At 49.3% G+C, this 25,239-nt stretch overlaps 2 protein-coding genes across 9 annotated transcripts in view; one reads left to right on the top strand and one right to left on the bottom strand.

Moving 5' to 3' along the window:
- The window catches only part of ZNF609 (zinc finger protein 609), a 233,781-nt gene extending 225,584 nt beyond the window's left edge, over positions 1 to 8,197 (top strand). For 4 of the 8 annotated variants that reach the window (XM_060005781.1, XM_060005783.1, XM_060005780.1 and 1 more), the window contains 5 exons: positions 406 to 814; positions 2,315 to 2,490; positions 2,743 to 2,959; positions 3,439 to 3,517; positions 3,827 to 8,197. In XM_060005781.1, the coding sequence (XP_059861764.1) occupies positions 406 to 814; positions 2,315 to 2,490; positions 2,743 to 2,959; positions 3,439 to 3,512 (876 nt within the window). In that variant the 3' untranslated portion in view covers positions 3,513 to 3,517; positions 3,827 to 8,197. The remainder of the gene's footprint in view (positions 1 to 405; positions 815 to 2,314; positions 2,491 to 2,742; positions 2,960 to 3,438; positions 3,518 to 3,826) is intronic. The other 4 variants (XM_060005787.1, XM_060005784.1, XM_060005786.1 and 1 more) reach the window with 3 other exon arrangements.
- A 1,579-nt stretch (positions 8,198 to 9,776) lies between these two features.
- Positions 9,777 to 23,789, bottom strand: OAZ2 (ornithine decarboxylase antizyme 2). Its single transcript, XM_060005779.1, is given in 6 exon segments — positions 9,777 to 10,946; positions 11,187 to 11,272; positions 12,055 to 12,230; positions 13,494 to 13,574; positions 13,576 to 13,651; positions 23,596 to 23,789. Coding segments are annotated over 6 exon segments (570 nt in total). The 5' UTR covers positions 23,616 to 23,789; the 3' UTR covers positions 9,777 to 10,815.
- Positions 23,790 to 25,239: the final 1,450 nt, after the last annotated feature.

Genomic DNA, 25,239 nt, shown 5'->3' with positions numbered 1-25,239 from the left:
CCCTTCCCTCTTTGTGCCACAGTTAGACCACCCTCCTCTGAGCGGGGCAGCACCTGTAGCTCTCTGCCCCTGAGTTTGCTCTGAAGAAGGGAAACCACCTAAACATCCTTGGAAAGGGAACGGCTTCTTCTAGTCAAGGAGTCCTTTCCCCAGAATGCTTGTTCTCGCCTAGAGAAGACCCACTGGTGGATTTTCCCTTTCTTTCACCACATCTTATTTCCTTTTATGGGGGGAGGAGACAGGCATTTAAGCAGGAGGGACCAGAGGTGATTTTAAACAAAGGTCAGTAGAGGCCAAGATCCTGCTGTGCCCCAGATGTCTAGTATTATCTGCTCTGGTGTTTCTACGGGGACATTGGGGTTGAAATCTGTAAAACGCTCAGAGCTCATTCTGTGATTGTTGTAGGAAGCAGAGCCCCGGATGTGGACATATGTTTATCCTGCTAAGTACTCAGACATCAAGTCAGAGGATGAGCGGTGGAAGGAGGAGCGGGACCGCAAACTGAAGGAGGAAAGGAGTCGGAGTAAGGACTCTGTACCCAAGGAGGACGGGAAGGAAAGCACAAGTAGTGACTGCAAGCTGCCCACGTCTGAGGAATCCCGCCTCGGGAGCAAGGAGCCCCGACCAGGTGTCCACGTGCCTGTGTCCTCTCCCCTCACCCAGCACCAGTCCTACATCCCCTACATGCACGGCTACTCCTACAGCCAGTCCTATGACCCCAACCACCCCAGCTACCGGGGTATGCCTGCCGTGATGATGCAGAACTACCCAGGTACGGCACCGAATTCCAGCTGCTGTTCCATTCAGTGGGAAGGTAAATGAGGCACAGATTTCGAATCCAGAGTTTTCTTGCTCAGCTCTAAGTCTTACTGAGGCTCAGGTAGATGACAGCTCTGATTTGAATGTGGCCTTCTGTGAAGTGGGCACTAATCCTGAGCTCCTTGAATGACCCCTACTTACAGTCTGTGGGACCACTTCTCCCTCCCTTGCACCAGCTAGAGGGTTGACTCTACAGTCAATTTTTATGGATAACTAAAGGCAAAACCCCCTCTCTACCAGAGCCGTCTTCCCTCAGCTGGGATTTTCTAAACATATACTCTAGGGACTCCCCTGGTGGTCCCAGCCGGTACAGGTTCAATCCTTGGTCAGGGAACTAAGATCCCACATGCCTCGGGGCATGGCCAGAAAAACAAACAAACAAAAACACAGACTCTACATTTTGCAATGTGCTAGGCACTGTGGGGAATACAAAAGAAATAGCGGAAGACTAGCTCAATCCCCTCAAGGAGCTTACAACTTAATTGTAGCAGGAGAGAACCGGTGGAACAAATAAAATTCAACCCAGGAGAGTGCATGTATTCATTTGCAAAATTGTGTTTAGCTGTAAGGTCAGGAGGCAGTTGGTGAGGGGAAGAGCAGTTTGAAGTCATACTGGGGGTAAGTCCAGCTAGAAAGATTCAGTCTGGGAAAGATAAACTCTTTATACTGCCATCCAGGAGTTCTTGGGGAGGGAGGCACAAGGTAGGAGTTAAAGTGTTTTTTAACTTGTTAGAAGAAAAGGCTCACTTTACTCACTGATCTCTGTTGCCTGAAGAGCCATGTGGGATGCTTCTGGGGTGGAAGACTCTTTCTTTCACTTCTTGGAGCTCCCACATCCCTATAGGAGAGCAGCTGAAATAGGCTTGATATTGACATTATAAGGCAAATACTAAGTAGGACACTTAAGCTTTTCAAACTGAGATAGGAAATTGTCTCATCCTGTAGTATTCCCTTCTCCTGTTACCCCAGTCCTTCTATATAAAAACAGTTGTTCTATTTGATGAGTACCTGCTCTGTGCCAGGCACTGGACTAGGTGATTTATGTACATTATCTTATTTAATCTTCTCTGTCATCCTATGAAATAAGTACTGGTATCTTCATTTTGATGGTCAAGAAACTGAAGCTCAGAAGGTTAATTTGAGCTAATTAATTTGTTAATTTTGTTCAGGGTTACCTAACTGGTAAGTAGAGGAAGGATTTGAGCCCAAGGACATCTCCATATCCAATATCTTTCAAATCCTATGACTGTATCACCTCTCCAAGATGAATCTGAGATTGGGGCTCTAAGGAAGTTGGTTCCCCAGAAACTGAGGGCCATGTTCCTAATATCCCTTAGCTGTTTGCCTCTAGAGCTCAGTAAAGGAAGTACACACTGAGTCTCAGCCCGAAGACACTGCAGTGGAAAATATCTCAGCCTGAGCCTCACCAGGCTCACTGAAGCAGAGTTTCTTCTCCCTCTCCCATTTCTTTGACTGCTTTATTTCTCTTCCCCAGGTTCCTACCTGCCTTCCAGCTACTCTTTCTCCCCGTATGGCAGCAAGGTCTCAGGGGGTGAAGATGCTGACAAGGCACGAGCCAGCCCCAGTGTCAGTTGTAAATCCAGCTCAGAGTCCAAAGCCCTGGACCTCTTGCAGCAGCATGCCAGTCATTACAAGAGCAAGTCTCCCACGGTGAGGGAAGTGCAGTGACACTGACTGCTGTCAGGGACAAATAAGGCCAGATCCAGGGTCTGGGAGAGGATGGACTAGTTCAAGTCCTACCTAACCACAGTGTGGTTTGGCTGACTTGACAATAGCTCTGCCAGGCACCTCCTTGATTCTTAGGTGACCTGCATCTTTAAGGAGCTGTAATGTGGGCTCTGGGCATCTTGCTTTCATGTATGTGTCTCACAGTAGAGCTTTTGTGTCTGCTTTCCTTTCCAGATAAGTGATAAAACTTCTCAGGAGAGAGATCGGGGAGGCTGTGGGGCGGTTGGGGGTGGTGGCAGCTGTAGCAGCGTCGGGGGAGCAGGCGGGGGTGAAAGGAGTGTTGACCGGCCCCGAACCTCCCCTTCTCAGCGCCTGATGTCCACACACCACCACCACCACCACTTGGGGTACTCACTGCTCCCAGCACAGTACAACTTACCCTATGCAGCAGGTAAGCCTCACTTCCCCACTTCCTATCCTTTCTAGTCCATCCCAGTAGCACTGCCCATAGCAGGGGGCCCCTGGCAAGAACCGCGCCCCCCCCCCCCTTTTTTCCCTTGAGCGTCTCATCTGTCCATAGTCCTAGCCTCCTGCAGACAATCAGTAAAATCATGACATTTGTTTCATCCCTTGGAGCTTGGGGATTCTCAAACTCCTCCGGAAAATTGGCTTTGATATTCAGAAGAATAAGGAGCAGGTGTTCCCACAGCCAAAGAGTAACAAGCAACTGAAAAACAGAGCCTGACTATCTATCCCGAGCCGCTGTATCTATCCAAGTATCAGATTTTCTTCTGTCAGCACCCCAGAACTCAGTGGAGCTAGGAATTTAAGGAGAAGCTCTTCCCAATACCCACTCAGCTGGCAAAAAGGGAGAGTGCTTAAGGGGAGGGTCTGGGAGTCCCACACTAACACATCCTCCTTCTCACTCAGGGCTTTCTTCTACAGCCATTGTTGCCAGCCAGCAAGGCTCCACTCCTTCACTCTACCCACCCCCCCGGAGGTGAGAATGGTAAGTAACTTTTTAATTTGGGGCAACACCTAGAGAGCAGGGATAGGTGATACCTGGATCACAGAATCCCTGCAGAGCCACAGTGAAGGATAGCTCTGTGGGCTGTGGTCTGGAAATGGCGGAACCCTGGGCAAGCCTCTTGTATAAGTCTCCCATGAAGCCATCTGCCTCTGAGAGGAGCTGTGGAACACGTCTTCCCTAGCGACCAGGACTGGCCTCCTCTGCAGTTCATTTTCTTGGAGCACCACCCTGTGGTTCTTTTTACCAGCGGGCTGAATGCCTGGTTATCTGTCCATGTTTCCCTTGCAGAAAGAACACCAAGTGCCCGGATAAAGTCAGCTTCACGGGCCCAGACTGGCTCACCCAAGGAGGTGCTGGAGGTGCCATTTAGACATCAGTTAAATGGTATTGATCATCCTGTTTGCCGCTCCCACCATGACTGAAGGCAGACCCTTGGTTATCTCGCCTCCACCAGACCCCCGGACTCCCTGACCCTCCCTCTTCCTCAGGAGCTGGAGAGCCGGTACTTAGCAAAAATATTTATTCTCTTGGCCACAGTAGTGACTCTTGTGGCCTCTGTGGAGGTGAAGGCACGGGGAGCAACCAGGGGAACAGGGCCTCAGCCCAGAGAAGTCACTGGTCTGTTCCCCAAGCCCCTGGTCAGCTGCCGGAGCAGTACCAAGCCCCCCAGGGAGGGACCCCCGAGCACTGGGTAAGGTCTGAAGACAGCACAGCAGCCATACCCCTCTCACCATCATTACCACCATCACCAGACCCTGCATCTCCCCAGTGGTTTGGGCCCTGGGAACTGGCAGCACATGGAGGGATTAGAATCTCAGGAAAGAAATTGGGGGCTGTTTTCTCTGCAGTTGTGAAAACAAGGTCTTCAAACATGAAGACTTCTCCCGTCTCACATGAGCACATGTAAACGCTCAGAGCCCAGCCTGGAAAGGGAGACCAAGGCATTTGCCCCACCATGGCCTTGGGCTGCCTGTCAGGCAGAGGGCCAGGGGTCCCAACACCAGCACAGAGCTCCCCGGGGATTCCGGGCGAGAGCTTGAGCTGGAGCACGAATTGGAGTCTGTGAACTAGAAGCTGCAACCCCACTAAGCCCTGCTGCTGCTTAGCCCCCACTCCTTGCCCTTTTCTCACCTCCCTCCCGACCCCTTGGTGCCTTTCCCAGGGGGATCCCCACACTGATCTCTCCTCTTCTTTTCCACTGCTTGGCTCTTAAGGCTCAGGCAGGTAAAATAGTCTCCCCCAGCATGGGGAGCTTTGGAGTCTGCCAGGTCACCTGAGCGCAAGCCAGGAGGCAGGCCCTGGGAGCACCCAGCCCTTCTAGGAGATGTCCTGTCCAAGCAGCCATCTGAGTATCCTCCTCATCTAGGGCCACAAGTCTATACAGCCCAATTTCTCTGTACACAACTACAAGACTTTATGTAGCTCAACCTGTAACCCCATGTGTGCCAATATAAGCCGTGTTTTTTTGTAACACACTTTTTTGTTTTAGGGGCTACTGACCATGGGAGATTACCTATTCCTTAGACCCTGGGATAACACATGCGAGCCATTACTCCTTGGAGCCACGGAGTGTAGTCATGGAGCTGTGCTTTGAGGCAGAGACGTTTCTCTGCTCTCCTTAGAAATGCAGTCCCAGTCCAGGCTCTATGCTGTGTCACTGGGAAAGTGACAGTGATTTGGTAGCTTTATTGGAGTCACTTCTTCCCCAAGGTGTGGGGAGCTTTAGCTCTTAGTTTTTGACGTATCATCCCTTTGTCTTCTTCCTCTCCTGTCTTTCGTTGACCTTGTGGATTGAGAGAGAGTTGAAGACTGACAGACACCAACGTAGGTTAGAGATGGGTGTTTGTGACCAGAGTGCCAAAAATGACCATTTAAGAGCAGGGACTTGGCTCTGACAGTTTGGGGCATGGAGATGAAAGACAGTAAGCACAATGCCCAGTGGAAGCTGCGTTCCAAGATCCCCAGAGCCCTGTTCTAGAGAGGCTTAGGGTCTTTTGCCCAAGAGGAGCCCCTCTGACCTATAGACCTTTCCTCTAGGTTTCCATGTCCTTGTTTTTGTTCAAGTTGGGTTCTGAGCCCTCCCCAAAACCCCACTGATGTAGACCTCTTAACAGGCCCCAGGCAGCCTCCCTTCCCCATTCAGTTCTTCTGCCTCCTGATGCCCCAGCAGGCAGTGCTCTGAGCAGTGACTTCCCTTTTACCCATGGAGGTCGTTGGTGTGGACACCTTAATCCCACCTGAATTTCAGCCTGATTTTGCCCTCCCAGACTCTGTCGGGTGGAGCCAAGGCCCATCTCTGTTCCTGTTTGTTTTTAAATATTGTTGTGTGTTTTGTATCTGGCGCTGGCTTTTACAGCGTGCTCTGTACATATTGTGAAGAAACGGTTTGGAGTCATTTTCTTTCCTGTTGGGCAGGCATGGCCCCTTTCCACTTTGTTCTGTAACAGAGAAGAAGAGCTTCTATATTAGCAGGGCATCCTTGGGTTCTGCAGAAGGGAACAGTTTTTTCTTTTTTTTCCTTGAAAATCATTTGGCTCTTTGATCCTTATATCCAAGTCTCCCTTGAAAGGCAGGAGCTGAGCTGCCCAGAAGAGCAGGTAAAAGGAGCAGTGGCAGAATGGCACTGCCTTCGCCTGATCCCTGATCCTCCTGGTCCCCGATCCTTGCCAGGTCCAGTCTTCCCTCCCTGAAGTAACACAGAACAGCAGCACTGATGGATGAAACAGAGACCCTTAACGAGTACTGAGTGAAGGGTTTGCTGTCCGCCCCTAACCTCTCTCCGTGGGGAGAAAGAACACAGAGGGGGAAACTGTGGCACCCATGACCTGGTCATAGGGATGAGACACTCAAGGATTCCCACCCACCTTACCCCAGCAAAGGCTGGAAGTGTTGGCTGCTAAGGGCCGAGCCCACCAGGCCAAGGCTCTCTCTGAGCTACCCCTGCCCAGTTCTTTTGACAGACGTTGCTCCTCCAGGCCCCACAGAGAAGCTGGAGGGAAGAAGCCTTGTCCCCAGGTAGGACAGCCATGGCCTGGAGAGCTGCTCTTTAGGATTCACATCTGCTTCTTCCTCATTTAAGCTGTGCCAGTTCCCCTCATCCCCTTTCCCTGCCTGTACATGTATGTATACATATGTATTTCCTTCTCTTACCTCACCCTCTCCACACATCTCAAGGTCAAAGGACCACATGCAGAAGGGTTAAGACGGCACCCCATGAAGTGAAATGATGCTTCTTGAACCTCTTCTCTCCAGGCTCCAAGGTGGGGGTGGAAGGGCTTGGTCTCGGGAGTGGGAGGGTAAGACTACAGAAGGGCTAGAGTGTTACTGTATACGGGCTTTGAGGTCACCCACGCCACTTATTATCCCATGTACCCTACCACCATCTCAGTGTCTACTCTGATGCCCCCAAGATTCAACTGGGCAGCTAGCTGGCCCCGTAATTCTGGGCCTTTGTTATCTGTTTTATTATTAGGGCATCCCAGGAAGCTTTCCGATGATCCTCTGCCATGGGCCCCTCCTGGGATCAAGCCCCTCCCAGGCCCCGTCCCCAGCCCCTCCTGCCCCAGCCCACCCGCTTGCCTTGGTGCTCAGCCCCCCCATTGGGAGCAGGTTGGGGCGAGCTGGAGGCCCGGGCTGGAGGGGCAGTGTTGCTGTTCATAGCTTTTGTTCCACTGGCATTGCTCTGTTGGATTTAATTTTAGTCTTCCTGATTCTTCCCTTCTGTAAAGTGTACATTACCAAGTTCCTTGTTTTTTTATATATATATATAAATATATATATATACATACAAACTGTACTCTTTTTGCCTTTGTACATTCAGGCAAGAAGAGAAAATAAATCTTTTTAAGAGACAATCACAAACCTGTGAGGGCTGCTGGTTATTTCTCCTGGAGTTTGCTGCTGAGCTGCCTCCTCTTTCCTCCTCACTTTTCTCCCTCAGCTTTCCTGATCTTCCTGGTCCTGCTCCATATGCATCCTCAGCTCCACCTTCCCTGGCTGATGGCAAGCTGTTGAATCAGTGTCCAGACTACCTGCCCTGCAGCTCTTTCCTGCCCAGCAGTATTTTCCATCTTGGCCGCGGGCTTACCCAGGAGCTTTATCCTGTGCCCTGGCCTCTCCTGTCTTCTCCCATAGATCCCATTCACCAAAGTGGCTTTTGGACCCCTGGGTACTCTGGGACCTGTCTCCCAGAGGCCCTGGCTTTGGACACTCACCTGTGAAACTATGCAGCTGGGAGCTCTCTGCCTAAGAGTTTGCACTACTTCTTAAACCTGCCTGGGCATTAGATCAGATGGTTTTTAGGACTGAGTGGGAAACTAGCCTCTAACACTCCCCCAGATGCCAGCCTCCAGAGTTGCTCTGATCCACAGCCCAGAGAATCATTCCTGGCCGCTGAACTCCTGTGGCTACCCCATCAGAACAAGGGCTAAGGGCTTATGGGTCAAGAGCATTTGATCAAATTTCAAAGGGTGGTACATTCGGAAACACAGCCCAACCAAAACCATTGTTCCACCTCTTGAACTTTCTCCTTTTCCTCTGACTTCCTCCTCCCCCCTTTTTATCCCCCTATCTCTCTACTTCCTTTTCTTAATTGGCTTTGGACTTGAAGTATATTTTTAAATTATTATTTGTTGTATTTATTGAATAAAGTTTTTAATGTCCCTGTTCTTAAATTTAGACTTAGTTTGCCTTTCACATACCTCCCCTATCCTACTCCACCCTCCCACTCCCAAAATATTTCCCCTTCTAAGTTGCTTTTTTAATTGCAGATTTTGGGTACCATATTTATTTCCTGACAGTGGTCTTACCCTAGCAGAAGTTTTTTCTTTTTGAAAGAGAAATCTTAGCTGAGTGCCTGGGTTTCCAATTCAGCCTTTCTAACTCTGGCTGTGTTAAAGAGGAGCCACCAGCAGATGGCAGCAAAGTCTCAGGCACGTTTGCTGTCCACTCGCTAGCTTTGCAGATGAGAACTGTTTTTCTTGGTTCCTTATCCCTCCCTGCCTTATAGATTCCTTGGGTTTGAATTTAACATCAGAATCCTAAAGTGCCTACATTAACTTGGCCATTGTCAGCATTCATGTGGACCTCTGTTGTAAATATCTCACTGTAATGACCACTTTTCAGTCACGGACTTTATAATACCTCTAAGGATTATGTGCTCAGTGGAAGACATCTTCAAAGCCCTTCATATTTCAGTTGAATCATCTCTAGGCCCAAAGTTTTTGTTTTTGTTTTTTTTTGGCCGCAATGCACGGCATGTGGGATCAGATCTCCGACCAGAGATCAAACCTGTGCTGCCTGCAGTGGAAGCATGGATTGATTCCTAACCACTGGACCGTCAGGGAGGTCGCCAGGCCCAGACTTTCTACTAATACCGTGTGGGGTAGAGGTGCTGAACTCCTTTTCATGAGTATTAGGTAGAGTCCAAGATTAATGACCTGTCCAGGGTGAAAACACAGGTAAGCTCCACACAGAACAATGTGAAAATAGGCCAAAGACTCAGAGGATGTAAAGACAGCCACAGCTCAAAAGTAAGTAAACAGTTCTAAAGCTGTAGGAGGTGGAAAAACATGCCCAGCACTTCATTTGGGAAAACAGAAAAGCAAAAGGGAAAAAAAATACTGGCGAGAAATTAAAAAAAAAAACATAGGTGAAGAGGATTCTAGCCCCCTCCAATGCCACTGAGAGCTTATCCATCAGGCTGGTGGTACAGGGGAAGGGCAGCCATGCCTTATGGCACTGGGCTCCAAAAGGAGAAAACTACCTTCCTAGGGAAGGTATGTTCCGCTTCCTTCAGACACCCCCAGGAATGGGAATGTCGGGCAGCTCCATGTGAAAGCCAAAACCCAGTTTCAGGACCCAGCCTTCTACACAAAAACTAAGAAGGGCTTGGATCCTGGTATGTATAGCCCCTATTCTGGATGAAGCTCTGTGTACATACCTGTCTCTAGGGGGCTCCAGCATTCTGTCCCAGACTCCTAGCAACCCCGAGTTTTGCGTTGTAACGTGGCCCCAGAGACCTCAGCCGTTCATCTGTCCTGATGCACTGCTGCTTTTTTCCTGAGAAGCATGTATCACACCCCTGCTGGGCTGGGCTCTAGACTCAAAAGACAGCAGTAGAGGAAGCTGGCCCTGGTACAGGAATAAAGGACAGACCAACCACAACTTTTAATCAGTTTATTGACACAGTAACACAACACACTTGCCTCCCTGACACCCCCACCCCCTCACCCAGTCTAGACCTCTCCCCCTTCCTCCCCCCTTAGAACAAGCTGTTCAGTAAAAACAGAAAAGGGCAGGCCACTTCTACACCCTCAGTGCCACTGCCAAGCCCTGGGGAGCAGGGTCTCAGGCACTACTCAGAACCTGTCAGAGAGGGGCGCCGTTAGCACTAGACTTAGCCAGGCAGAGGCGTCCCGTCCCTCGGAGCAGATTCTCCCACAACCCCCAGGCCCTGAGCTGCTCTTCCTCTTGCCCTCTGCTGTCTGTGACCCTAGGAAGGACATACCTTGGGCCTGCGGCCAAGAGCGAGAACTCCTGGCCATAATTTGAGAATTGGAGTTTGGCTAGTGTTTTTTAAGGCCCAGGCACCCCAAAAAAAGCCCTGGTGGTGGGTGTGAACTTCAATGCCCCTATTTTAAATGCACTGATAACATGAAACAGATTAAGCCAGCTTAACCAAATGCCAGAATAACACGAAGCTGTAAAGAAGGGGTCAGACCTGCTTTCTCCAGGCCAGACACAAATGCACAGAGAGAAGCCCAGGTGGAGTGTCAAAAACAACTGAAGGACACTGCCTAGGGGCTGAAAAGCCTATACTCCGGAGTCCCCAGGGTGACAGGAAGCAAAGAAAGAAAATACACAGGTCTTAAAAACCAAAAAAGAAAGCCCAACAGCAGGGGAACCTCAGCCTGACAGTGCTGTCCACCAGCTCTCCAGGCCTTGCCCCTGGACCCAGACAGTCCCTCCCCCTCTAGGCAATGTCCTCCCCTAGGCTAGATAGAGCACATCACACAGCGCAGTTTAAAAAGCTTCTAATGCCAGTTCATAAACATCTTCATTTACTATTGGTGATTACATGTGAATAATATGTTTATACTGTTCTTTATGGAAAACAATTTCAATGAGTCAACTCTGAGAACACAACAGGCAACCCTCACCCTGAGCCCCTCAGCGTCCTTCCCTAGACAGCAAGAAGCTCCCTCCTCTGTCCCAGGGCTGCCTATCTTCCCCTCTTCCCTCACTGTGGCTCTTGGGCAAAGCATCCTCTATGACCATTAGTCCTCATCGGACAAGTTCTGGTCCAGGGGGTAAACCATGAACATCACATCTGGTCGAGAGGGGACACAGGGATGGCCTGGACGCACAATCTCAAAGCCCAAGAAGCTGAAGGTCTTCAGGAGTGGAGCTGCAGAGAAGAGTGTAAAAAAGGATTCTGGTAAGAAACAACAAGGGTAGGCTCAAATCAAGGGAAAACCCAGAACAAAGATGGAATAAGTAAGCACTAGGCCTTTCCTAAATTTGGACACTCTCAATCCCATGATCTCCCAGGGTTTGTATGTCAAACTCAGGAGCCCCACCTTACTAAGAGCCCCCTTTTCCCCTCCCCAGCCTGGGCAGTAGGTCTCAAGCTGCTCTGCCCCGTCACCTCTGTCTTCCCGGCCCTTCCTGAAGCAGATGAAGACGTAGTTCACTTTCATCTTCTCTTCAGCAAACTCTAGCAGTGCTAACAATCTGCAAGAAGCAAGGAAAACAACTCAGGCCCACCGCCCCCTCTAAACTTCGGCCTCACCCCTCTACACCCCACCCAAGGCTTTCCTGAGGCTTACAGCCAGCACTGTAAATAGGGAAGCTTCAGGAAGAGGGTTCCTATTTCAAGACCTCAGGAGCCCTGAGTTCAGAAAAAAATAAACCACAATCCCTAAGAAAAATGTCACTGAATTCTCTCTTCCTGGAATAAAGTTTCTTCATCTGAAGTTAATACCAACCAACTTAACTAATGCAGTTCACAAGAAAGTATGGGACCTAGGAAGAGAACCCAGTTTCTCAGAGGTCCTCCAAAGTTGCCAAGTTTAATGGTGACCACCTGCTGCTGAGAGGGACTTTGGGCCCTAACACTTCCTAAGAGGATTTGCTCAAGAGGCTGGAGCCACTCAAGAGAACTCCATTCTCAGGACTGTTTCTTCCACAGCTGGGTGCTTGGAGGGCCTTGCCCAATCCGGTGAAATCCCACTGTATCTCTGAGCTCCTGGCCTTTGAACTGCACCATTATACGATGGCTCAAGGGGAATTTGATGTCCACTGGGGTGATTAAATGACAGGAATTTGGTTAATGTGATAATGATCTGCTTTCATTATAACAGGCCTGTTTTACTGGCTGAAACTAACCTGTTACAAAATGGTATCTGCTTGGGCAGCCGAGAGCTAGGGGGAAGGCTAGCCATCTGTTGTCTCTAGTAAGCATACGCCCTTCTCTAGAGCAGGCTTCCTGCCCTTCCCCAGCACTTGCTCCTTACCCTTCTTTGCTCCCATCAGCTAATAATCCATCTGGGATTTCTACAAACAGGCTCTGGCTGGACAGGACTGCATCCCAGGAAGAGACCTTCACCTCGGTGACCTCATACTGGAAGTGGACGATGTGAGGTTTTCCATCGTTCACAGGGAGGTCCTGGGTCACAGTGAGCTTCTCGTCCTGGGAGGAGATCAGGTCAGAGGACCAGGTCACTACTGCTTCTGGCCACATCAGAGGCTCCCTAACCTAGGTGGTGTAAGGAGTCCTCTTGGGCCAACCTCAGGGTAGCACGGGATAGAGGGCACGCTGAAGATGTAGAGCAGCATGCTGGCTAAATGGAGCCATCGGGCACTGAGACCACTTGGTGTCACAGCTAAAAGCCAGCATGATGGGAAGGGAATATTTACCAAGAATCCACCAGATGCCGAGTCCTGTACAAAGTACTTTCCCATTTTTCAATCACCACAACAAGCACTTGAGGTAGGCATCAGTATCCCCACTTTAAACGTAAGATACTGGGGGCCCAGAACAATTAAGCAACTGACTCAAGGCACCACAGTGAGTAAATGGCAGAGTTGAGATTCAAATCAGGTCTCCCTGACTAAAAGCCCACGCTTATCCCGCCAACACCATGTTCTTTCCCTTCCTTCTCTGAAAGAGAAACATTAGAAACAAATGAGGATGTTCATGAGGGCTTAGCTGGAGCATAGGTCAACCCAAGCTGGCTTCCAGGTGGCTGCAGAGTCCATGTTGTCTCCCCTGCCACAGTCTCAAGAGACCAGGACTCAGCTGCCCTGCTACCCTTCAATGCCAGTCTTAGAAGTTAAACCACTTCTGGCCTCACAGGAGATTAAAAGGCAGCAAAGGGCTAGCTGCCCCAGCCCAGATCACTCTCGGGACAGACTCCCAGGGTTCTCTATAGCTCCTGTGCTGTGCCCTATGCTGCCAGGGTGATGGATGACTGAGATGCAAGGTGCCCTCTCCTTACCACCCACCCCCGCCACTGCCCTGCCCCATGCCTCCCAGACTGGTAAGGGACAGAAGTCAGAATGCCCGAGAGTCGAGGCCAATGGGAAAACTCCTCCTGGCCCTTGGTACTCCTCAAGAGAAAACTGAGGAGCAGCACCAGGCGAGAGCTCTTGCATTCTTCCTCTCACTGTTCCCCCTCCCCCCCCCTTTTTCTTCCGCCTCCCACTCAGGGCCCAGAACCAGCACTAAAGTGCTGACCTAAGCTGAGAAGATGGCAGGGTGTTTGCTTGGTGCTGATATCCTCCTGGTACTCCCCAAAAGCCTCATAGCAGCCTCAGTTGAAAAAGTCCTCCCCAGTCCCCCTACTGGCCTGGCCTAAGACTAAAGACTAAGGAGAGTGATCACTGCCCTTAAGCAGATGCTCAGCAGTGTCTGAGAAGCGCTGCTCCAAGCCTTCCACCCCACAGTCCTTACCTTATATATTAGAGCTGAGAGAGAAGGATCCCTGCCGCCCCCTCGCCCACCGGGGATCTTCGACAGTGGGTGAGGGGCATCAGGAGCACCACAGAGGCCCCGGAACAATGTGCCTGCAGCACTGGAGCTGGGGACAGTTACTCAAAGGCAAAATACTACTGCAAGAGATAAAGTGAGACAGTAAACACAAAGTCTTGAAGATTTAACTCAGCATCCTGCCCCACCCCTGCCCTGGCTCTCCCTAAACAAGTACTCCCTCAACAACTGCCCCAGTCCTTCCAGCTACAGCTCTCAGAACTACTTCTCTCTCAAAGGGCAGGAACCCACCATCCTACAGAGGCACAGAGAGTCCCAGAAGGGCTCAGGGTCAAGGGGATAGGTCTGACCAAAGGAGCCCCTGTCAAACATCAAACAAATCTCTGTGGTACCGGCAGACCTTGGGAAGAACCAGATGCTGGCTTGCCTAGTAGGCCTAGAGGCCCAGACCCCCACCAGCCCCTTTCCTTACCCTAACAATGTCTCAACAACCTCTGTGGAAGAATCACAAAGCCTACACAATCACTTCGGGCTGGAGAGGCGTATGGGCCTCAGGAAGTCACATGGGCTGGATACGGAGTCCCTGAGGAACTCCCAAGGCCACTTTTCCAATGATGGCCTCCCTGATCTGAACAATGGAACTAAACAAGAAATCACTTACCCAAATCCCTCTAGGGTCAAGAACTGAATCAAATCCAGGGATTTGGCTCCCGGAGAGGAGATGCACTATAGTACAGAGTATTATGATGGCATCTTAGTCCCTGGTGTGCCACCAGACACAAGGTTGCCCTTCTTTGCTGGAATCTGACCTGGGCGTGGGAGTTCAGGTAATCCTGATGCGATTAGAATGGACACTCAACACATATATATTGCCAGCATGGTGGTTGCTAGGAGGAAGTATACTTGCCAGGACCTGAGTAAGGAAGCCAGTTATCAGATGGATCACAGAGGGTGAAAAGCTCCTAAAGGAGCTCCCTGTCACCTTCAGGTGTGTCCCCTTTACTGGCCACCAGGATTTTCAGGTGGACCAAACAGGGCTCCAAATCTACTCCACTCCTTCTTTGAATCCAATTTACTGGCTCTTTAGGCTGAGATGTAGCTCACTCCAGAGGCGAAGAGCAAGTGAAGCAAGGAAAGAGGAAAACTGTGCATTTAACACCATGACTCAGCAGCAAGGCCTGGCCCCAGCACACCAGCCTCAGGGCAGATGGAATGCAGTGGGTAACATATATGGGAGGGCGCTACAGTGGGGTGCTGGGGCCAGCTCACCTAATTGTGCACATCTCTTCCCAGCTGTAGTTGCATTTAGTGATGGCATGTTGGTTAGCTTGAATCAGCCATAGGGGGAATATTTAAACCACAGAAAACAGCAAATGCTATAAATCAAGACCTTTTTTCCCTGAAAACCCTTTGTAAAATGTTGAGAGGCACCATTCTGCACACTGTCCTTTGCTTTATGTGGCATGGCGTGCCAGATTTGGATTTTTCGCTTAGGCTCAGAACAACAGAACTAAACTCACACCTAACGTGGCAATGGTACAGTAACCAGAGGCGCAGCCCACTGAGACCCTCCGTACTAAGAGACCTACATGAGCATTCCACCTGAGACAGGAAGTCCAAACCCATCACTGCTATAGCTCAGCTCCTCTGTTCTCTCAAGGACTTCAACCAGGGGCCTGAAATCACACTTGGAAATTTCACTTGGAGATGGAATTCCCAGGCAGTGTCAGTGGGCCCTGAGAAGCACCAGCACCTGGGGATTAACCATGTGCCCCGCCTTAGGCCTCCTCTGGAAAGCCTCAGGGCATCCCATCTCCCCTACTGGGCCTCGCCTCACCGACAGCTAGAGCATTAGGAGCATGAGAGAGGACTGTAATACAGACTGCTCTTAAGAACAGGACTTATTTTCTGCTGGGGGAAATGAGCTGTTAACCCCTTCCAAGGGGTGGGGTGGGAGGAACTGGGAGACTGGGATTGACACATACACATTATTGATACTATGTATAAAACAGACAACTGATGGGAACATACTGTATAACACAGGGAACTCTACCTAATGCACTCTGGTAACCTAAATGGGAGGGGAAGCCCAAAAGGGAGGGGATATGTGTATGGCTGATTCATTTTGTTGTGCACTGGAGGTTATTAACACAACATTGTAAAGCAACCATACTCCAATAAAAATTTTTAAAAAAAAAGAAGAAGAAGAAGAAGGGTTTTCCTGGTGGCGCAGTGGATAAGAATCCGCCTGCCAATGCAGGGGACACGGGTTCGATCCCTGGTCCGGGAACAGCGCACAGGCCACGGAGCATCTAAGCCTGTGCACCACAACTACTGAGCCTGCGCTCTAGAGCCCGCGAGCCACAACTACTGGAGCCTGCACACCTAGAGCCCGTGCTCCACAAGAGAAGCCACCGCAATGAGAAGCCCGAGCACCACAATGAAGAGTAGTCCCCGCTCACCGCAACTAGAGAAAGCCCACCTGCAGCAACGAAGACCCAACACAGCCAAAAATAAAGATTAAAAAATTTAAAAAAAAATCCCCCCCTTCCAGTGTGCTAAGGGACAGAATAATAAGACTGTCCAGGCCAGAAAAAAAGGAAAACGAAAGTGGGAGTTTCCCCAAGTAAAGGCACCCACACACACCCCACATGGGACAGTTCCCTTCCCATTCCCTAGTGACCACCTTCAGGCCTCTGTTGAGGTTGCTGCAGGAGCACCAGGAAGGCTGCGCTGCTGGAGAAAGCTGCCTTGCTTGTATTGGTCAGTGGAGCTACCCAAGGACTGGGCAAACCTCTGGGGTAGATAGATGAGATGTAGCCTTGTATACCAGGAGAATTGCATGGGTTCACAAAACAACCAGATCACCAAGGCCCTAGCAGTTCTAAAATTCTGGTGCTAACTCACTTCCAAAGAAATTACTCCTCAATGGTCTCTAGATGGGAGAGCTACATTCAACTCCTGAACTGCATTCCAACCACCATCTTGATTCTGAACTAATTTTCACTTGCAAATAGCAGAAGCAATGGGGCCAACCCACTGAAAAGATCAGAATGAGGTGGAGTTTTGTGTTTTTTTTTGATCCAGAATCCCCTTTGTCTTCCTAGAAATAATCCCTAGGGCCTGCCCGGCGTCTAGCACTAATCTATGAGGTCATGATATTTCTGATGTCATGATCTCACTCCTCCTTCAAATAAAAATGCAAGTAGTCTATCCCACGGTAACAAATTATTTACTTCCCCACTCACACAAGGATCCTGGAAGCTCTTTCCTCCCCCACAAAGTCTGCACAGAAAGCAAGTGTGTGTGTGTTTGTCTGCGTGTGTGTGAGAGAGTGGGGGGTGGAAGGGTGTTTCAGGTCCCCAACCTGGCATCCAGTTCCAGTTCCCCAAGAGAAACAGCTGGTGTTTGGGATAAGCTTAGTAGACAGTAGATCACAATCAATAGTTACTTTAATCATCCATCATAATAAATCTGTTTTTAGTTACTTGCTATGCGAATGGCAAATTGCTCTCTTTCAAAAAAACCTGGCTGTCATTTCTGACATGAAAAGGGAAGGGATATGGGTACATATGTGGTGGTTAAAGTAATTCAGGGGCATAAAATTGCCCAGCAACGGCCTTCTCGTATCAGCTTTAGTGTTCAAAATGGTATTGTGGCAAAATATGCCACCAACCTCAATAGGAATAGTGAATCCTGGAGGAACTTAAGCACAAGAGAAAGTGGCTTTTAAACACAAGTCTCCCTGTCACAAGATCCAAGTCAGGTTAGGTTTCATATTCAGTTCAGTCATGTTTCTACTGGCTCCAATGCCCAGCTTCTTCCATTCCTCCCTCATATCCTGTTCACTCCATTGCGGGGCAGGCATGGTTTAATCTCTACCACCAAAGGATGATTTAAGAAGCTCAGTCTGGAGGCTGAAAAGATCAGGCTGATTAAGGAGAATCAAATGTTATCAGACTGAACTCAAACATCCAGCTGGGCTGGCCTTGCTTCTGGAGAAGAAGAAAAAAAATACCATGCTGGAAATGAGGGTGTCAGGTATCCAAGTCAATTCGGAAGATAGATGGGAGATTAGAGCCGACGTGTTAGTGCCTTTTATTTTCTCAGTTGCTATCAGACATGCCCTTGGAAACACTCCTCAGGATACATATGAATGCTACCAACTTATCACATCCTGCTGCCTCTAATTTAAAGTGTTCTGTGAAACTGCTGTCTGAAATGTCCTTAGCAGGTTATAATTTCATACGCTGGCTACAGACAGGCAGCGTATGCCACAGATGTATTCCTGGGGAACGTTGCTGGTAAATCATATTTTTATAATTCAAATCCCATTTTTAAATCTCTAGGTGCTTACTATTTAAAGGAGGTAACCTAAAATCTCTTGAGAAAATAAAAGATCTCCTGTTAAAGAAGCACTTCCAGTTGACTTTATGTCAGTTTTGATTTTTATATTTAGTTTGCTCAAAGCAGAGTACAGCCTGCTACACAGAGCAGAGATTTAATATAAAAGTAATTCTGTGGCTAACTTCCATTCAGCTACATTCAACAAATACTTGAATTCATATTCTCCTTGATATACTTTTGATCATGTTTCACTTGAATAAGTGGCCTGAGCTCATTATTCAAGTCTACACCCTTTCTCTCTGGTTTCCATTACCTGTTAGAGGATCAGGCAGCCTTAGTATTACCTACCTTGTGGTATCAAGTGAAAAGACATAAAAACCACATTCCCAAGCATTCTATATTCATTCCCCTCTTTCAACCTCTTCTGACCCATTCCTGTCTCAGCCCTCCCTCACAGAACACTTTCTAGGGTGCCCTGACTTCCCTCACACGGGCTGCTTTTACTCTGAGACTAGGAAGGTCTCTGATGACTAATCCCTACGCAGCAAAGAGGGACCAATCCAGGGCTGCCATTGCAATTAGCTAAAAAGAAACAGGAAGAAAGGTGGGAGGTGAATGGCCACCTTCAGTCTAGTGTGAGCATACAGGCTGATCTCCAGCTGCCAATTCCCCTTCCATATGAGAAGGGGGCCTTGGTCAGATGCCAGGCATAAGTCATTTCACTAGGGCTGTTTGGTGTGCCAAAGGGTGTCTACTTGCTAAGCACGATTATAAAATTATGATTGTAAAATTATAAAATGACATCACCACTCTGAATCACAGACTGAAAGCGAAATTGGGTTTTGGTTGATTTTCCACAAGAAACACACTTATGGTAGCAGCTAGATAGAATATCTGTGCCTCTGAGATTTGCTTATCTTGTTACACAGCTGATATTGGTAGATCTTCAGCCAAAGGTAGGCACAATCACATATGCTATCAGAGATGGGTAGATACCTAGGTGATCATGCTTTAAAATAGGACCTTGGGACTTCCCTGGTGGCGCAGTGGTTGAGAGTCTGCCTGCCAATGCAGGGGACACGGGTTCGATCCCTGGTCTGGGCGGATCCCACATGCCGCGAAGCAGCTATGCCCGTGCGTCACAACTACCGAGCCTGCGCTCTAGATCCCACGAGCCACAACCGCTGAGGCCCACGTGCCTGTAGTCCGCGCTCCGCAACGGGACAGGCCACCGCAATGAGAGGCCCGTGCACCGCAGTGAGGAGTGGCCCTCGCTCGCTGCAACTGGAGAGAACCCGCATGCGGCGACGAGGACCCAACACAGCTATAAATAAATTAATTAAAAAATAAAATAAAATAGGACCTTAATTTTTCATTTCTAGTACCTCAATCTAGTTTGTACAGTAAGCTCATCACCCAGTTCCAGCCTCTCTTCCCAGGACAGAATTACTTCATTGTTTATACAATATCAAAGACCTAGAAAATTTTCTTAAGGCTTATCTTATACAAAGCATTTTACTATGCCGCTGCTAACCAGAAACTACCTTGTTTTGTTCACTTCAAGTAACAAAATTCTTGCTCACCTACCTGGCCGTTTCTGGTCTATAGGTTTCAATTAGGCTTCACAGCCTTCCGAATCATGGCGCCAACTTGAATCAACACTGTGTATTGTTGTGTATCCCATTCAAAAAAGGGATGAATTACTCTTTTTTTTTCCTAGAAATATACATACATAACATCCCTCTACCCCACTCCTCAGTCCCCTTTTTTTATATTTCTAAGCTGCTCTGGGGCTAAATTTGGATTTCCTGCCAGTGAGGAATTACTATTATTAGTCCACACAGCTTTCTGACGCATACCTCCAATTTGGGGGGATTCCTGACTATGCTAGGAGTGTCTCTCTCTATGGGATGGCCTTGAAGGCACATCAAAGGAAAATCTGTTCTCCCTACCACTCCACAACGACAAACCATAGTGCCAGTAAATAAGGAATAACCAAAACCAAATTCTTAGGGGGAGAGACAGAAATTCCATTACCCAGGGAACCATTCAGTGAAGATGCTCAGAGTAGCTATGATGTGCCATTGTACCCTGGCTTCCCCTCGCCCAGGAAAACCACCTGTGGAACCAAATACTTCTCCTCAAAGCCCATCAGACACAGACTAATTATAATTAAGGGTATCAAGCCAGAGCAAACTCTTCTCCACATACTGTACTGTCACAAGGTACTAAGCAAGCCCTAGACAGAGACTATCTTCCTGACCCTACAAATCCAGGGAGAGAAAAGGCATGAAGCTTGATTTACTTGGATTTAAACCTGTTGTTCAAAAACCATAATAAAAGTTCTGGTACTGTGTCTTCTTCCCTCCCCCACCATTAGTAATTTTGACATTTTGCAAGTACTAATCAGAACAAAACTGGAAAGGAAGACCCTTGTTTTCAAAACATACTGCAGGCTCCTCTGCAACTATTTCTTCCAGGAAACCAAGCTTCCACCTCTTGAGTATTTCACTGGAGCCAGGGAAGCTGGAAAGCCCATCCCCCACCGAATGGGCCCTAAACTCCCAGCCAGCTCACCCCTCTGTGGATACAAAACATCAAGAACACTGACTGTGAAGAACATCCGGCTCTTAATCGAAATCCTTAGTTAGGGCCCTACTAGGATTCCTTTTAGAAAGTTAGGTGCAGGCCAGAGGAGGCTCCGAAACATGCTATGGAAACAAGATTGCCATAACTCAAAGAAACCAGACACCCTGCACACCCCACCCCACCCCCAGGCCAAAGTGGAGGAGACTGATCCCAGGCCTTGCTCCTGCCCAGGCCCTGGCAGGTCAGCTGGCTCCTCCCTTCACCTGCCTTTCATACAGCCAAGCCCCTCAAATTACCAACACACTAAGCAGAAAGAAAAAAAAAAAAAAAAAAAGCAAGGGCTCTGGAGACAAGCAAGCCTGTTTTGCCACTTAGGAATCTGGAAGGAATCTTCATAGTTAAGCGAACCCAACTCTCTCTTTTTCACATGTAAGCAAACTGGTAAGGCCAGAACTAGAATTCAGGTCTCACACTCACAGTCGGTGAAAAGACCCTTACGTGTTGGTCCTAAGTGCTCAACTCTCAGGGCTCGGCCTGCAAATGACTTGGCACCTAGACCAGTTCAGTCTGGAGGACTCCAGAGAAGGCCTGCTGAGACCACACCACTTTCCAAACCCCACTGCAGAGACAAAAACATAAGACTAGAAAAGAAAAATCCTTCTCACACTGCCCTGGGATTTCCTGTAGGTTCCTCTGCTTCCCTCCACCCCTGCACTTCATCATGCCCCCCCTCATACCTGCACTCTATCCTCAGCACACCCAGCCTTCTTTACCACAAGTAACACCTTTTGCATCCAGTACCATCCAAGTATCTAGCCACCTCCACCTCCTCAGCTCCAGAGGGACTGGTTTAGAGAAGATGAAATAAGTGGGGACTGCAAAGGGGGATGGACATGGAGAGTCTTGGAAAAGGAAAAGAGAGCAGCAGAATACGGCTGCAGGTAAAGAGGGCTTGGGAGGTGGGGTTAACGGGTCAAACAGGACTATAACAAACCAGGAAATGAGCAGTGAATTTTCTTTCTGCATGTAAGGAAGAAACAGGTGTGGAAGAAACAGGTGTGGGAGCTAGATAAGAGTGTTAAGAAGTAAGGGAAGAAAATGGTTAATGGCTGAGAACAGAGTTACTTGAGGTAGGAGAACTGAAGAGGCTGTTGCAGGTATTTTGGGTATTTCTGGATCGTTCCTGGGAGAGAAAGACTAAGACAACACCCTTTTCCACAGAAAAAGGGCTGACACCCACTAAAGGAATATGATGGGAAGGGTCTTCTGGCAGGAAGGGAGGGGAGGCAGTGTTTCTCAACCCTGGTTGCCCATTAGAGAGAGCTTCGAAAATGTATACTAATAACCGGCCCTACCCTAGGCTAATTACACCAGATCTGTGAAGGGAGGCCCAGGTGATTGATTTTTCACATGTGTACCTAGGGTTGAGAAACAAGAAAAGCTGAGATACAAGAAAAGCTGAAAACCCAGCTGGAATATTTAAGAATGGTGCTGTTAAAGGAATGGGAAATGGCAAGTTAAAAACCATTTTTGTGAGAAGGGAGCCCAAGTTTGAGAGGAACCTTGAGTGGTACTTAGAGCTCTGTGTGAAGAAAAGCAATTAGGAAGGCTATCTTTGTAAGAGGAACCAAAACCCAGTTTTGGATAGGCCATGGCACAATTTAAGGAGGATTTTCAGGGAATGGATCTGCTTGCAAAACAATGTGGCCCAAGTGAGAGGCAGAGGCCATAAGGCCAAATCTGGAGACAAAGGGTCTGGTGTGGGGAACTAATGAGCTTCAGACTCATTTTGGAGGGAGCAGCAACAAGTCTTGGGAAACAATGAGGAAGAGAATTAGAACCCAAATTCCAAATAAAAGCCATTCTGATATATAAGCAGCAGCTGGGGTTAAAAATTATGGGGAATCAGGAAATTAGGAAACAGTTTCACAGAAGAGTTTGGGGCAGAAATATGGGATATGTTGGAGGGAAAGATGCATGACGAGGACTGCCTCAGAGAAAACGAGGAGAGGTGGAGAGAGGAAAATTGAATCATGAATTCTGCCTAGTTTGGGCAGCGGGGAAGTATATATGAAGCAAGTTTAGAAAACTACTGGTGCTTAGTTTCAGAAAGATGTGCAGCTTTTCTCTCCAATTAATGGGGGAAAGCTGGGGTCAGGTTTTGAGGAAGGACACTTGCAAAGGCCCGGTAAGCCGAGTATGGGGACTAATTTGAAAGCACTGGAGGTTCAGGGAAAGAGGGTAGGTCTTCAACAGAAGCAGAGTGGGCTGAACTCTGTGATCTAATAGTCTAGAGATGGGGCTCAGTTAAGATGGGAGGAGTAGAGTATAGATGAGAGAAAGTGTTTAAAGGGGTAGGAATGTTTAGAAGTGCGTTGGGGGGAACATCATGGAGGGCAGGAATCAAGCCCAAAGTGAGAAATAAAAAGGATGGTGTTGGCAGACCGGGAAAATGGGGCCTAATTGGGAAAGGGGTGCCGGGGGTGGGGGAACGGGAGGGAAAAGATGAAGCTGGAGTGAGGGACCAAGGGGAGCACTAAGCGTCACGGCAAAGACTATTAGGCCTGACTGGGGGGGGGGCGAGGGTGACAGGTGGGGGTAATGGGTCCAATTGAGAACTGAAGGACGGAGTCTGACCTGGGGCGGGGGGGGGGGGAGTGATAAAAGAAGCTTCTGGTTGGAAGGTGCAGTTTAAATTAGAGGAGGGATTCAAAGGGAAGAATTTTAAGTGACTTAAACGAGCAGGAAGAAAGATTCGGGGAAGACGAGAAACAATTTGGGGAATCTGGATGAGAGCGAAAGCAGTTTCGGGAAGGGGCCACCGTTCGGCGGGGCTGAAAGGAACTGGGGACTGGATTGGAAGACTGGGTCCCGGTCTTTGGGGGCTTCACCGGGCTGCACGCTCGGACGAGGGGGATGGGCCAGGCTGGAGGAAGGGGCGCTAAAGGACGGAGGGAGGCCCAGCTGCGGGGCTGCGGCTCGGACTGGGGTGGCTGAAGTAGGGAAGGGACCCAGTGGGGGCCGGATGGGGCCCCTTAGGAGGGGCGAGAACCGGCTGGGGGATGGGGAGGAGGCCCTCTGGAGCAGAGGAGGGGAGGATGGGGGCGGGGAGCCTAAACCGGGCCGTTACCTGTCCTGGGTGTTTATCATCCTCGGCGGCTCTGCTCAGGGTGGGAAGAGGCGGCGCAGGGAGTGGGTAGGTGGATGAGTGGGCGGGTGTGGGGTCGCGCGCGCACGCGGGGCCGAGCTCTGCGGGCTAAGTCCCTGTCAGGCAGCGGGCCCAGAGCCCTCCTCCTGCCTCAGCGAGCGCCTGCCTCCAACTGACCCTCCCCGGCCGCCGCCGACGCCGCTGCAACCGCCCCGCCCCCGAGTGCCTTATCTGCATAGCCCCACCCCAGCGCCGCGCGGTGTCCTGGGAAACTGGGGCCCACAACAAAGGGCAAAGCACCGCCCCACCGCCGCGCAGGCGCACCAGGGGCGGTAGGGGCCAGGGGCGGTAGGGGCGGTAGGGGCGAGGGGCCGTAGGGGAGGGGGCCGGGCGGAGGTCCAGATGAAAAGCGGCATGTGGGGGTGGTCGTGGTCGTGGCCCTGGTGGTGTCGTGGCCGTGGCGGCAGCCTAGCGGCCCGAACGATGCGTTGACTTTCAGGTACCGTTTACTGAGCATTGACCTGACAGTCCTGGTCTCTAGCCCTTGTTTGCATGGGGCCGAGTAGGGCTGTGTCATTTGTAGGCCCTGGGAGGATATTTTATTAAACAAATTCGTAAATCTAGAAGTACTACACATATTAAAAAAAAAAAAAGAAGAACTACTACACGTATTATGTTAGCGCCATTCGAGACTAAGCCCAGGCCAACAGATCTGTTACCTTAGCTAATATGCAGATCAGTACCTCAGCTATCAGCTGAGATCAACAATCTCTGCACCTTACAGACATATCTCAGGGCAACAGTCAAGGCCTGCTACTGGCTGGGGTCATCTGAAGCCAAATGGCTGTGAGTGAGGATCACAGTCACCTGACAGCAGTGGTGGACGGCATCAACGCTGACTTGTTTACAAGCACTTCAGATCACAATAATGCAAGGTTACTAGTTAACAGTCACTATCCCTGCTGGTCCTTATCACAGATCAGTGTCAACAGGTCACAATCACTGATGCACAGACCCCTCAGATGACAGGCACTTCAACACAATCATCAGAGCTCTGACCCTGTTCATGGTCAACCCAGACTGCAAAGAAGAGGGGTCATGTTATCTCAGAGCACAATGGGTAGCTGTCATCTCAAATCCCATTCATTCATTTATTCAACAAATACTTATTGAGCAGCTACTTACTCCATGCTCCAGGCATGTGCAAAAGTCCAGGAATACTCAAGGATCAACTAGGCAAAGTTCCTGCCTTGGATGTCACATTCTGATCAGAGGGAGGGACACAGACAGGCCATCATAATATGAGGTAAGTGCTCAATCTGAGGGAGGCCACAGAGAAAGTAACTAGGGAATTAGAGATGGTTTCACAGAAAGGATGATCACAATCACTCCAGATCAAAGGTCACTATGACCCCCAGTGGATAATAGCCACAAGTCACAAATGTCCCACATTAAAGCCATCCAGGACACTACAACTCCACAAACATGCTTATGGTTTTTAGATGATGGGAATTCAGGGATGGAAGAAAGCTTGGAGCTGCCAAACTAAGGCTTTTTCAGCAGAAGTTGAAGTGGTAAACGATACCAGAACTGCCCAGATTATCATTAGATATTAAGCACGACTGG

Source organism: Delphinus delphis, chromosome 2 (assembly GCF_949987515.2).
Source record: "Delphinus delphis chromosome 2, mDelDel1.2, whole genome shotgun sequence".
NCBI lineage: Eukaryota > Metazoa > Chordata > Mammalia > Artiodactyla > Delphinidae > Delphinus > Delphinus delphis.
The sequence above is the reverse complement of the archived record's forward strand: the minus strand, read 5'-3'. Positions and strand labels throughout refer to the sequence as shown.